At 56.4% G+C, this 13838-nt stretch overlaps 1 protein-coding gene across 1 annotated transcript in view; it reads right to left on the reverse strand.

Moving 5' to 3' along the window:
- The window catches only part of SEMA7A (semaphorin 7A (JohnMiltonHagen blood group)), a 43334-nt gene extending 29947 nt beyond the window's left edge, over positions 1 to 13387 (reverse strand). Inside the window, exon 1 of the mRNA XM_075897449.2 lies at positions 13226 to 13387. Within this exon, the coding sequence (XP_075753564.2) occupies positions 13226 to 13376 (151 nt within the window). The 5' untranslated portion in view covers positions 13377 to 13387. The remainder of the gene's footprint in view (positions 1 to 13225) is intronic.
- Between the last annotated feature and the right edge of the window lie 451 nt (positions 13388 to 13838).

Raw genomic sequence — 13838 nt, forward strand, 5'->3', positions numbered from 1 at the left:
GGGCTGGTGTGCTCCCAGAACAGACGGAGATTGTGGCCTGCCCAGGGGCGAGGCTGGCATGTCAAGGTCACTGTTTATCTGGACCTCTTGGCTTTGCACTGTGTTTACTCTGGCTCAGGACAGCACTGGAACAGCGCCTGCCTCTACGCTGGGCTGAGCTCCCGGCAGAATGATAAACTGGCCACACCCAGCCAGACACAGCATGTGGTGGGCACAGAGAAGATAAGAGTAATGGCCAAGAAGCACATGTCATACCCCAGCTCTGCTCGGCTGGAGGCCGGGAAGAGGGGGAAGAGCCCAGCCGGAGAGAAGAACCAGCTGCTCTGATGCATCCCATGCAAAAGCCCCAAGGATTATTAGTCAGTAGTGCCCCAAGGTGCAGCGCAATCACAGGCCTTGATCCTGCCCTCGAGGGCCTGTGGGAAACCCCACGGCAATCAATGAGTTCTGCCGGGTGGGGCCTGCGTGGATCCGACTGCAGGATCAGGGCCCTAGCGGGAGACAGGGCACCCGCCCTCCCCTGCTTAGCAGCTAAGACGGCCAAGAGGTTACATAGGGAGAGGAAGACACTTGAGTGTTAATTTCCGAGAGGGAGGGATCACAACAGGGAATCCTCACGTGATCCGTCTGTCGTCCATTTCCAAACCAAGGCTAGGGACACCATTCCTACTCATCCTGGCTAGTAGCCATTGATGCACCTAATCTCCATTGCTGCATTGAGACTGGCAAGATTTTGCGGAAATACTTTTAACGGAAAAGTTTTTCTGTTAAAAGTATTTCCACAAAAGAGCGTCTAGATTGGCATGGATGCTTTTGTGCAAAAGCATCCGTGCCCAGTATAGACGCGCTTTTGCGCAAGAAAGCTCCGATGGCCATTTTAGCCATTGGGCTTTCTTGAGCAAAAAATTGGGCTTTCTTGAGCCTGCATAGGACCCTTTGCCCACCTCTGCCCTAATGATACCCCTTATTGTGCCATGCTACATGATCCCTCCTGACCCCAGCTGGGAGATCCACTTAGAAGCATGAGCATCCCTAGTCCTGGTAGCACTGGATCTCCCATGCTCAAGGGATGCACGGCGACTCCGGTGGAGCGCAGTGAGAGTTTCGCCAAGGCATCAGCCGCTCGGCCCCTTTGACGCCCAGGCCACATGCACTGTGTTTTGAATTCGTCCATATTTCTATTCCAGTAGCTCCCAGTGGAGATCAGGGCCCGGTTTTCCGACCTAGAGAATCGATTGTCGATTTCACGTGCCGCCGTAGATGCTTGCGGATGCTCAGGGGAAGAGGAGACCAGTGGCTTGGGGTTACGTAAAACACTTCTGATCTTCTAGAAGAGGCACCAGGATCTTCAGCGTCCATCTAGACAGCCACCCCAGGCAGGGAGATGGGACTTGGCTGCAGCACGTGGCAGCCTTACCGTGGTGTGACCCACCTAGCCTCATGGGTGCATTGGGGCTCTGGACCCCACAGCAAGTGTCCCACCTAAGCCTCAATCCCTTTTTGCCCTGCTCACTCGCAAGCACGTTTATTGCATCCTGTAGCCCCTGGTTTGATTCCTTCCTGCTTGCAGCAAGAGAGACCGAGGCGGGAAGGAAGGAAGCACTTCGGGAGAAATCGGAGGCACTCCTGACAAGCTAGGGCGGAAGATGCCGGCGATCACATCCGGCAGCCATGCAGCCAGCTGGCGATTCCGTGTCTCCCAACACAACAAGGCCGAGACGGGTCAGAGCCCTGCCCTGCATGGCTAAGCCCCCACCCAGGGAATGAGGCCCGAGGTACCAGGTACATCCTGGAGTCAGCATCTTTGGGAGCCTATTGACGATCTAGAAACAGAGCGGAGCCGCAGGGAGGGCTGTGCCCTCCGGACCCGACCGACTGGCAGCGCTCAGTACCGCTGAGATACGGGCAGGGGAAGCAGCCTCATCCAGCCAGCCCCGGTCTGGTTCTTTGCCAGCACAGCCCAGCTGCTGCCCCACTCCTTGAACTCGAAGAGGAAACGCCCAAGCCCGAGCCCGAGCCCGTTTTAGACATCCTTAAATTTTGGAAGCTCAAATAAGGAAGCGCGGCCACTCGGCGGGGGCCTGGCGATGACTCACGGAGCATCAAAGCAGGTTCTTTTCCGACGTTGGTTCCCTATTTCCCCCCCACGCAGCACATCCGAGAGAGTGGGACAATATACAGACGCACAATTACGGGGCTCCTCCGGCCGCAGGGACTTCTGCCCAATTCCCATATCGCCGCTCGGTCACGATCTGCCTCGTTTTCTCGGGATTTTTTATGACGATTTTAAAAATCATTCCCAGGGGGGTTACTTTTAAAAATCCCCCAGGCCTAGATGAGCTGTCCAAGCTGGAAAGCCCGCCACCAATTCGCCCTCCACCTCTCCGGTTTCTGCAAGCTCTAGAGCCTTCTTTCCCTGGGATGCTTATCCAGAAGCATGGAGCCGTGGGGTGAAGTCCTGGGTCACCCTAGTTTTGCCACTGAAGAGGGTGGAGCTCTCCCCCTCCACAGCATCTCATTTGGAAAATCTGTTCCTCGTTGCGTGCGCTCTTTTTGACTCCTATCTATCTGCCAGAGTCAAGCACTTCCTGATCTTGAATGTCTTTATTGGCACAAACACTCCGGGTGGCCAGGCACAGCTATTATCCCCACGGTACAGAGGGGGAAACTGAGTCACGGAGTGGCTTAGTGACTCACTGAAGGCCACACGGAGAGGCAGGGTGTTGAACCCAGGCAAGTGCTCGAACCACTGCACAGCCCCCCTCTCCTGAGCACCTCTCTGCTTGTCTTATCTCCAATTTAATTCCATCAAGGCTGAGCTTGCAAAAATATCAATGGGGTCGGAACGCTGATCTCCCAGCGCTCTTATCAATATCGCTTAAAGGTTTCCAGAGGACACCTGCCGTGAGACGCTCTCAAAGCCACGAGTAAAATGTTTGTCACCCTTCATTTGCAGAGGGGGAAACTGAGGCACAGAGCGTTGATGGCAACTTGTCCAAGAGCCAGCCGGGATTCAGCGGCAGAACTGAGGACAGATCCCAGCTGGCCTAAACGTGGGTACGTGCTCTGAGCATGAGCTCATTCCGACTCCGCCGCAGCACAGCATATGGGGGATACCGATCAGCAGAGCCCAGACACAGAACGAACATGGATCCAGGCCGTTCTGGGTGTGGCTGCTGCCTTTGAGGCCAGACCGGTGTTTCTCATTTGTTGCGGTGGGGGGAATTAGCAGCGAGGGGAGCAGGCAAGAGTTCACAGACAGACACACACAGGTTGCAATTGCCCCTTACGGTCTCCATGGCTCGGATTCTTTGCAGCTGCCCCATCAATTATCAAGAGGGCCTGGCTGGAATCCGGAAATCCTGCCCTGGCATCCGCCTTTATCCTCCCTGTCCGGGCCTGGGAGGATAAATATAATCAGAGTGGGGACCAAGGGTGGGAATATCTATTTCTGCCAGTGGCTGCTTGCAGTTTTGAAAGCTCGCCAGGCAGGCGAGGTGTGGGAAGGGCTGGGCCCCACCTTCAGAGAGTCCCTTCCCCCTCTTTACCAATGCAGGACCAGGTCTGTACCTAGAGGCAGTCCACGTTGGCTGCCCAGCTGCTGCCTGAGTGGGTGGGGATGGAGCCCACTGCCTTGTGCTCCACAGGCTGATGCCCTGTCCCACAGTTCACCGAAGATCCCACCCCACCTCCCTTCTTCTGCCTTCCCAATGCAGGAGCCAGGTCCATCTCTATGGAAGCCCCTGTTGGCTATTCTGCTGCTGCTCCCAGAGTGGGTTGTCCTTGAAGCCCTCACCTTGCACTCCCCAGCCCCTAGTCCACTCAAGAACCATCCCCCCCGGCTGCCCATTGGCCGGAGGGAGTCAGGGAAACTCCTGCCCCACAAACAGCCCCGCCTGAGCCACGCGTAATGCCACAGCGTGGTCACGGGAGGCTCCCATGGCCGCGCGTCTCAGGAGTGTGCTGCAGGGGTGTGCACGAGGGGGGAACCCTCGCTAGCAGGGCTGCTCAGCGCTGCCCAGAGGCGTGGGGGACCCCGGCAGAGGCAGGGGGTCCAGCCCAGCCCTTCCACGACAGGGCCTCTCCGTGGCACCTGCAGCTTAGCGAGGACCGACCAGCCATTTGAGCTGAGGAAAGAGGATGAGGCCATGTCGAGGAGGATCCAGTGGGCGGCCACAGGACGGGCGAGAGGGCTCGCAAGCCTGGCCGAGGCGGGGCGGAGTAGAAAGCCAGTGAAGGCGGGGGAAAGAGACTGAGGGAGGAGGCAATACCAGGCCTCTGACTGGGTAGGGCCTGTTGTAAATTGGACAATGCCCCATTGTCCTCCGTGACTACTCAAGGTAGGGCAGCGGGGTGAATCTACAGCCTAACATCTGTGCTAACTCTGAGGGGAGCTAAGCGCTGGACCAGGCTGCCCGGGGCGCACCGTTGGCGACGTTTAAGAACAGCTTGGCAGGCCTGGTTTGGGTTTACTCGGCCCTGCCTCTCTATCATGCTAGATTCGCACAGCACCCCCCCACCATCACCAAAGCACCCAAAGCACATCACCGGCTAGGGCTGAAAAGTTTAGAGCTGCCCAAACCCCAGAGGGGCCAGTGAGATTTAGCGAGCCGGCCTGTGTGCCTCACCGCCCTGAAATGCGGCCACTTCTGGGGAGGAGGGCAGAAGCCAGCATGCCACCAAGACCGACAGGGAGGGAATCCTGGGTCTAAACAGACGAGCCAGGCACAAGGGAGATGAAAGGGGACATGGTGGGGGGAGTTTCTCATTAGCGTGCAGTGTTTTACTGGCTGGTCCACCCCATCATCCCTGCTCCCCCAAAAAGGGCTGGAGGAGGGGAATTGGACCTGTGCAGACCAGACCGGGCCTCTTGGAAGGTCTCACACCAGACCCCCACCCCCAATAAACCTGAAGAACCAAGATGACCGTGGCCTCCCACACCTGTGAAGAGCTAGTGTGAAGGAGACTCATTCTCGTCCTGGACCACTGGTCTCTGAGCCCCTCTGCAGCGTGGCCAGGGCGGGGAGGCGAAGTGCAGCGCCAGGGAGGGGGAGATGTGTCAGGCACATTACAAAGTGGTTGAATGACAGGGGAGCAAGTGAGGAGGGGCTCTGTGGCAGTGGGGAACAGCTGGCAGCAAGCCCAGCCGGAAGAGAGGGAATGGGATGTAAACAGGCAGCTTGGCATAGTGGATAAAGCAATAGGCTAGGACTCTCATGACCCATGGTCTATGCCTGGCTCTCTCTGTAGCCTGCTGCGGGAGCAAACTGCATTGCCATGCGGTGCCTCAGTTTCCCCGTCTGTGCAATGGAACCATCCCTCCTCCACCTGTTGTCCCTCTTGTTGGCCTGGGCCTGAAGGGACCATGTGCTTCCCCCCCCCACTCCTGGGCAGCATGTGGGTGGAGCATAGGGAGATAAACATCAACCTGATCCGGGGATACAGAGAGCCTTTTGCCCCCTCTCAGGGCTTTTCACCCGGCCCCTAGCACCTTGCAAAGACAAGGCAATTGGGACATTTGGCATGAGGAAGAAACGCAGTGAGGGGAAGAGACTCTCGGTTCTGCAAACCAACCCTGGAGGTGAGGAGGAAGAGTTTGGAGAAGTTCAGACCTTACGGAGGAGAAGGGACCTTCCGCGTGATGAGCAAGGGGCATCGCCCACCTCTTTACGGGTTTCCTGCCAACCATTCGAGGTACTTCCCTGTGTCCCCATCACTGCATCAATGAGTCCTTTCAGGTGTCAGGCCCCTCGTGGGCCCCGGCCCCTCACTTGGGTGAGGGAAGGCAATTCTGACTCTAAGGAATTCAGTGTCTCATCCAAATTGACCCGCCTTCCTCTCTAAGTCACAGGTAGTCACTGATCACTTGTTTACATTCCTCCCTTCCCCGTCTGGGCCAAGTCATGGTGCAATCACCACAGGACGGAGTATTAGCTGCACCCTACACCGGGAGTGAGTGATCCACATGAGACTATCATCATGCCAGCTGGCAAGCCTTTGTGACTTCCTGTTCTCACCCTGTGAGTCACACGGTATTCCCTTGGGATATTTCATGGGGACAGTCATCTTGAAATCCTCCAAAAAGTGCTTTGGGATCTCCAGATGAAAAGGGCTAGGGGACCGCTCGAGAGGATCATGCTTTTTGCTCCCACCAGGCATGACGGAACTGTGGAACTCACTGCCACATGAAGTCCCTGACTTCTCAGGATCTTAACATTCCAAAGTGGAAAGGAGCGATCTGGATGGATATCAAAAGTATCCAGAGCCCATTATAATTAAGGAGAACAATTTTGGAAGGGGTGTTAAACGTCAGGGCTTCGGACAATCCCTAACCACCAAGGGCGAATCCTTCTACAGGGGCAGATTATCCACCTTGGTTCCTTGGTACTCTTGCATTTCCCTCATGCTTTGGGGGCAGGACAACCCTCAGTTCTGGTCCCACTGTGCTATATAGTGTCCAGGCTGTAATACTGAGCAGGGGCCAGTCCCAGAAGTCAGGCTCTTCACAGGAGCCACCTTGGGCAAGGCAGCGAAGGAGCCGGGGCTAGCTGAATGCACGGGATTCAGCTGGAAACTGACGCCGATTTATGAGTCCTACCTGCCAAGCAAGGCAGCCTGAACCTTCCACCATTTATTCCCAGCCCATGTGTTTGCTTTCCCTTCCTGTCACAGGAGGGGCCGCAGGGGAGAAAGCCACCTGCTGGGTTTGTTGAAAGCACTGTGCCAAAGTCACCCTGGGAAAAGATGAGCACAGCGCAAATCGGGACTGCCAGGAAAGGAGCTTTCCACTGGAAACGCTGACACACCGAGATCCGAGCCGCTAACTTCGCCCCAAGTGCCCAGTGCTCCCGGGGGAACAGGGCTGCAGTCATGGGAACCCAGCTGCGGAAACGCCATGTGGCTTCCCTGCTTTGATTCTCCCTCCCCCTCTGTGTCCCAGCCTCAGTGCCTGGGAGAACGGAAAGGTTCCCCACAAACCCCTGGAGCCCACGGCCTGTGGGCCAGGCTGACGACTTCCAGGCAAGAGGAGGCGATCAGCGTGAAGTGACCCTAGTCACTCATTACGCCTGCACGGCATGTGGTAGCAGCTGAATTGACACAGCCCATCCGCCGCAGGGGGAACGTTTCTACCAGGCTCCATGCTCCTCAACCCCTCCCTTCTGGGTGATCCAGCTCCCTGCAGCCAAGGACTCACAGAGCCAGGGAACACTAGGACGGGAAGGGACATCAAGAGGCCGTGAATCCAGTCCCCTGGCCTCGCGGCAGGACCCAGCACCATCTAGCTCATCCCTGACAGGTGTCCGTCTAACCTGCTCGTAAATATCTCCAGGGATGGAGATTCCACAGCCTCTCTGGGCAATTTATTCCAGTGTTTAATACCCCCCAACAGGAATGTCCAACCTAAACCTCCCTTGCTGCAGTTTAAGCCCCTTGCTTCTTGTCCAATCCTCAGAGGCCAAGGAGAACAATTTTTCTCCCAGCTCCTTGTAGCACCCTTTTAGTTACTTGAAACCCGCTTGCATGAAGGGTGGCTAGCAACAGCCATGGGCTAAGATGGTAACTCCCTAGAGCAGTGGTGCGCAACCTGTGGGTCGCGACCCCCAAGGGGGTGACGGATGTCTTCCCAGGGGGTCGCGGTGCTTAGATCTGGCCGGCCAGGGACTGGGTCCAGGATCAAAAAAGGTTCCCCTAGAGAAGCAGATGCTGGCACAGCACAGATGCTGGGGATGGGCACCTACTGGTGACACACCATGGTTAGTGAGAGGAACAGCTGGGCTGTCTCATTCCATCTTCAGCTAGGACTTCAGTGGGGTGATCCTCAATCGGGGGTCCCCACCCCCACACTTGATAAACTTCACAGACCCCTAATTCTCGTCCTCTGCCACCTCACATTGAGAAGCACCTCGGATCGGGACCAGGAAAGTCCTGCCCAGCGCTAATAGCACCCAGCATCTAGAACAGGGGTGGATCCGGCCCCCGAGGCTCACGCCCCCCCCCTGCATTGGGGAGCCTGTGCTGGTGCCCCATACCCTCCCCCGCTGCTCCTGGGGCTAGAGCACCCAAAATCTACTAGGCTGGCCCCCCGTGGTCTCTGGTGTGGGAGGGGAATGTGGGAAGGGTCTTTCTGCTTCCTAGTCGGGCGCCATGTCAGCGAGGGGTTTTTGAGTGTGGCCCCCGCCTGATTTTTCTGTGGGGCAGTGGCCCCTGACCCAAAGAAGGTTCCCCACCCTGATGTAGAAGATGGGTTGGAGGGAGGGGGGCCACTGCCCCACAGAAAGCGACAAGCGCGCTGGGTTTGTGGACCTGTCAGCAGCGTATCATCCAGGGAGCCACCAAAACCAGCTCGCCAGAGTCTCCGAGGGGACGGCCACCCATCCCGCAGCTCAGCCGATCTCGCCTGGCCAAGAGACGGCTTCACGGAGAGCTGTGCAAGCAACATGCCCCGCCCCCGGGACGTAGTGGGGGGCTGTCTGCTCTGTAGCCAGGGGTTCCCCTGTGCTGTGAGGTGCGGTTCCCACTGACTCACCCACGTGTGGAATGACCCAGACACCGAGTCCCAGCCTGAGCAGATAACAAGCCTCTTCCCAGGGGGAGACACAAAGGAGGGGAGGCGGAGACGGCCACCTGGCTAGGGGGCAGGGCCTGGGAGCCGGGCAGTTTTTTGCAGGAAAACCATGAAGGGAAGAAACTAAGCAGAGTTCTGGGGGTTGAGCAGCCCAGGCACCCCTACCCCAAGGGGTCTAGGGCTGCCAGCCCGACTCCTTACGTCCACACACGTCTAGGCTGCGCTGTACCCTGGAGAAGCAATAAGCCCTCTCTGTTCTACGGGCTGGCGGAGTCTCATCTTGCTGCTATGGTGGGGGGGGGTCAGGGGCATCCCCGACGCGCCGCCCCCCCCGGGCAGTGTGCTAGTACTGCTCCACTTCAACCTGTACACCGATGACTCGCGCATACAGAGCAACGTGCAGAGGCTTACAGACGCCGATGAGCTAGGCAGCATGGCACAGGAGAAAAACGTGGCCACTGTTGAGAGCAGACTGACGCCTGCCCGGGGCAACCTTTCAGCATATCCTCATTCGAACCAGCTGCCTGTCAAACCTCAGGCAGAGACGCACGTGTCGGCCTTTCACTCCCGCCATCGGGAAGCCAAGCAGAGACTAACCATCCTCTGGGCTGGAACTAGAGGGGCTATGGGGCCATCCCCTCACTTTTTAACAGGGGCAGAGTTTGGGGGCGGAGGCAGCCTTGCCCCCTGCAAGCCTCGGGCAGGGGCTGAGCTTCACGATAGGGAAGCTGATCTGCAGTGCTGCCCCGCACCTGCCCGAGGCTTGCAGCGAGGGGAGTAACACCCCCAAACTACGCCCAGGTTGAGACGTGGGGAGACATAGGGGTCATAAACAGGTGTCTGCAGCCACACCCACCTACCCTTCCCTTATTGCTAACTGGGAGTCGGGGGATCCTGGCGACGTGGGGGCCAGACCCCAGTGCGCTGCCAACGGTCGTGCCAGGGAGATCCCCTCTCAGCGAGATACACACCTGCCCCTCAGCCCGTCCTGCCCCACGTGGCTGGGGTAGCTTCCGTAGGGGCATTTGACACGCAGCGCCACCTAGTGGCTGAACAGTGGCATACAGTTGGGCCTTTCCTGACACCTGCTGCCATAATGCATTAGCGTGGCCGGCTCTGCTCTCCAGAGCCCCCGTCTCCCACCTGGGTCAGCCCTCGGGGACCGCTGGCCAGCAGCCCTCCAAATCATAGGAGCCTAGGGCGGGCAGAGCCCTCAGGAGTCATCGAGTCCAGCCCCCTGCCCTAAGCAGCAACAACCCATTGTGCACCCTTTGCACCTCTCCCCTTGGCTCTCTCTCCAGACAGCGCCTGCCTCGGAAGCATGCAGGCCAGAATGCCTGGCAGATGAGGCATCTCCCTCCTCCGCGGGTGGCGCCTGAAGTCACACTGGCCTCTAAGCCGTGTCGGATCTGACACGCCGGGGCTCAGCGTGGGAGCCAAATGCTCCTAACCCTAAAGCATAGCCTGGCACCGCGGCCTTTAGCTCTGCAAGCAAAGCCAGGGACCACAGTGTCCCAGCCTGCAGACACTTCCTTCTGCACCGAGCGGGGGAGTAACCGGGCCTCCGACTCTGATTGGGAGGCTGGTTTGCGACACTCCAGAGTTCCACAACTTCCCGTATCTGCGCGAGAAATGTGCCGTGCCAGTCGCCCACGGACCACCTGGGCCTCGCTTCCGCACGGGCTTTGGAGGGAGCTGGAAAACCCTTGCAAGTAGAAACGAGCCCAACGAGCTTTGGGTCCAGATCTGGACTTGCCCGCCCCCCATGCGAAGCTGCAACTGAGGAGGAGCAAGTACCTGGCTGGGTCCCCAAATCCCTGCATTTACACAGTGCCAGGCGGCACCTCTGTCAGATCCCTCGGCTAGTCTTCACTAGAGACAGGCAGGGCTGCTAGACAGCCCTGGAGCTATTTAAAGGGTTACCTATCCAGTTTCTATACTACAGGTCCCATCTCTCTTTACAGCACCGGGCTGGGGAGCGCTACCCCACAGAGGGTGGCTTTGCAGATAGAGGCAGCAAGGGGCGGGGGGAGAGGAATCCCCAGCTGATCCTGGGCTCCACGCTTTCATCTTTGAAGTGTAGCAACAGCCCTAGCAACTTCAAAGGTGGAGGTGCCCTATTGACTAGGCGATGCAAAATGCATCGCCTATTCGATTAGTCAATTAATTGATACTCGACATCCGCAGCGAGCAGCCCATGCCTGGAAACGGAGCTGTATCGAGGATGCGTTGGAAATGCTGGGGGAAGGGAAGGTCTGAGCATCCTGGCCGGCTAAGGGCCTTTGTCTGAAATGACATGATCAGTATTGGAGCAAGCCAGCTGAACGGGGGCCTCTCTGCCTTGGGGAGCTGCCTGTTTTCCTCTCTCTGCTTTGGGGTTCTTGTGTTTTTCTGAAGGCTGAGAAATAGAGTCACGCTGTGGTGTCCACACGGGTGGCCCATGCGCAGCCGGATGTTGCTGCTCCGTTTCAGGCATGTTCACGCCTCCCCTCATGTGCAGCAACATTGGGCAAAGCAGTTTTCTTCACCCCCCCAAACTTATGCCGCCTTTGGGAACCTCCAAGCCCCCTTTGGCGAGGAAGGGGCCCCGTCTCCAGCCTGACATGGGGTCATCGCTCTGGAAGAGAGACGCTGAGCCAGCGACACCAGCCGGGGAAGGGAAAATAAAGCCTGGATTATGGTTTTGCCTGAGGCGCTTTCCTCCGGGCTGGCTTTAGTAGCACAAAGCTCAGGGCTGGCCCTCCCATGTGGCGAACTGAGGTGGCTACCTCAGGTGCCTGACTGTGGGGGGGGGGGGGGCGCCACTAGGACCCAGAGTGTAGAAAATTGTGTTGGCTGCTGGTGTAGGTAGCAGAGCAGTCCCATGAGAGGAGTAGAACAGGAAGAAGGCAGAATTGAGACCCAAGCGAGGGGGTATGGGAGCATCATTTGAGCTTCCCGCCTCAGGTGCCAAAATGTTGTGGGCCAGCCCTGACAAAGATTCCACCCAAGAGTGATCGGCTTAACATATTGGGTCTTGTTCCCCCCCGCCCCACTGCCACCAGGAATCAAGTCCCCAAAAAATCCTAAGATTGGCATAAAAAAATCCTGAGATTTGAAACAACAGGAAACATCAGGGTCCGTTTCCTTTGCCTCCTACATCTGAGCCTTCAGGGTCTTAGGCCAAATGCTGTGGATTTTTTCCAAGGCCGGGAGGGCTAGAAAGTTGAACCAAAGCAGCTAATCAGCACCTTGAAGGAGCAGCGGCTTGAAGGAAAAGCGCTAACAATCGCCCGTCTCGCGAATGCGCTCCAAAGCCGTGTTGCCCTGCGTCGCATGCCAGGGAGCCCATCTCGGGGCACACGGAGGAAGACTCTGAGAGGATAAACAACAGCATGACAAGCAGCAGGGGGCACGGCCAGAGAGAAACAGGTGCCAGAGAAGCCAGATTGCTGCTCTTCCCACTGGGGCACGCTCCCTCGGAAAGGGGTGTTTCCCCCTCACGTGTAGCCAAAAGCAGGTGATCTGATGGTTTTTTCCTAAGAGGGGATTCCATGGAAATTATTCATCCCTTCAACACTCACTGCCTCAGACAATCCCTGCCAGGGATCTATGTCCTCATCTCCTTGTATCATTGGTCTGCATTATTTACAGACACACAAAGAGAAGATGACAGCATCAGCTCTGCCCTGGATTACCTTTGTCTCACTCTGAGGCCTCAATATTCCCCACCTGCTCCCAACGCCCTGAGCAGCTGCTTCCGAGCCGCACGGCTGAAGAACAGCAGCCAAGCTGGGCTAGAGCTGGGGGCGAACGTGCCCTCCACAAAGGGGACAAAGGATCCTGTACCGACAAGCTACTTGTCACACCGGCTGACAAGAGCATTCGAGCCCAGCTGTCTGCGTGATTCAGACAAATAGCGCGGAATAACATCTCAGTCAGAAACACCGCTGCGCCTTCTGTTAATGCCTTCCTATGCGACGTTAACCAGGCAGCTGGGGCATGGAGGGTAGGGACATCCATAAAAGCTGTTTTACTCTATACATTCATATGGGTCCCTCGGGCACTTTGCATACACTTCCTCCTCTGCAACATGGATCCTTTGTATTAAGGGATTTGTCTTGCCTCAGAGCTCAGTTCCTGCTCCAGGAGACTGAAGGACTAAATGTTCCGCATAACTAGCGCAGAGACAGCCGGCCAAGTCACTCTAACACATAGAAAGATAACTGTTTGACATGGCTTTTCAGCTGCTCAGTGTGTGTGTTGCAGCAGGGACAGTATCTCCTACAACGTCTCCACAGGGACTGGGTATTAACAGCCGTCTTAAATTCTATTTGTGGCGTTTAGAAAGGGGTTGAAATAAAAAACCACGGAAAGGTCAAGAAAAAGAAGGCACCTCTATGAAAATGAAGAAACTGATCAAGGGGGAGAAAGATCTTAACACACATCAGAAAATGGCCAGGTCCTTTTCCTATAGCACAACCTCAATCTCCCTGCGAGAGGCCAAAATGAATCAAGACTAAGCCCCCCAAAGCGACATGACACAGAGAAAAGAAAGAGACTGTTACACCAACAGGGATAGTCTCCCTGTGTCTGTCAAGTACACACACACTTTGTAGATTTCAAGGTTCCTGTGAAGCAGTGCAAGGCTCAGGCAGGCAGCTGCCGTTTGAATCTTACCTTGTGGAGCTGTGAGGATAATTCTAGGATTCACCGTGGAGTACCCAGCTGTCAGGAGAAACAGGTGGCTGGTCCATAGGACAGAAAGACAGGCAGTGTGCGAGTTTAGACCCATCTCTCCTGCAATCTCTCCGGCACAGCTTGGCAGCATACTTCTGCCAGGATAGCATAGCAGTTAAATATACCGAGTAGGCGGGCCTATAGGTCCCTTAGCCAATCGGAAGAGTTTAGTTGGTAAACTAGCTTCAATCCTCAAGCTGTTACCCCACTGGGAAAAGGGGTTATAAGAGCAGGCCCCCAAAATCATGAGATTGTCTTAAAAACGGTGAGCTTTGGAATAGAATACAGGGGTGATTTTTCCCTTGCCTGTCTAGCCTTTGGGGCTCCTGTTTACAAGCTCCTCCTCTGCACCCACAAAGGATAGAAACTTACTATTTTGTCAAGGAAAGCTGAAATTCTGGCATATTCCCCTCACTCTGGTGGTTCACTCCCACTCCTGTGAGGCTTACTGTAAAAGTCACAAAGCCAGCAATGGTCTGCCACAGAAGAGGCAGCGTAGTTTAGTAGGTAGAGCACTAGACTAGGACACAGAACTGGATTGTGTTTCTGTCTC

The sequence above is a fragment of the Pelodiscus sinensis genome, chromosome 14 (assembly GCF_052426305.1).
Source record: "Pelodiscus sinensis isolate ZL-2025 chromosome 14, ASM5242630v1, whole genome shotgun sequence".
In the NCBI taxonomy this organism is placed as follows: Eukaryota; Metazoa; Chordata; order Testudines; family Trionychidae; genus Pelodiscus; species Pelodiscus sinensis.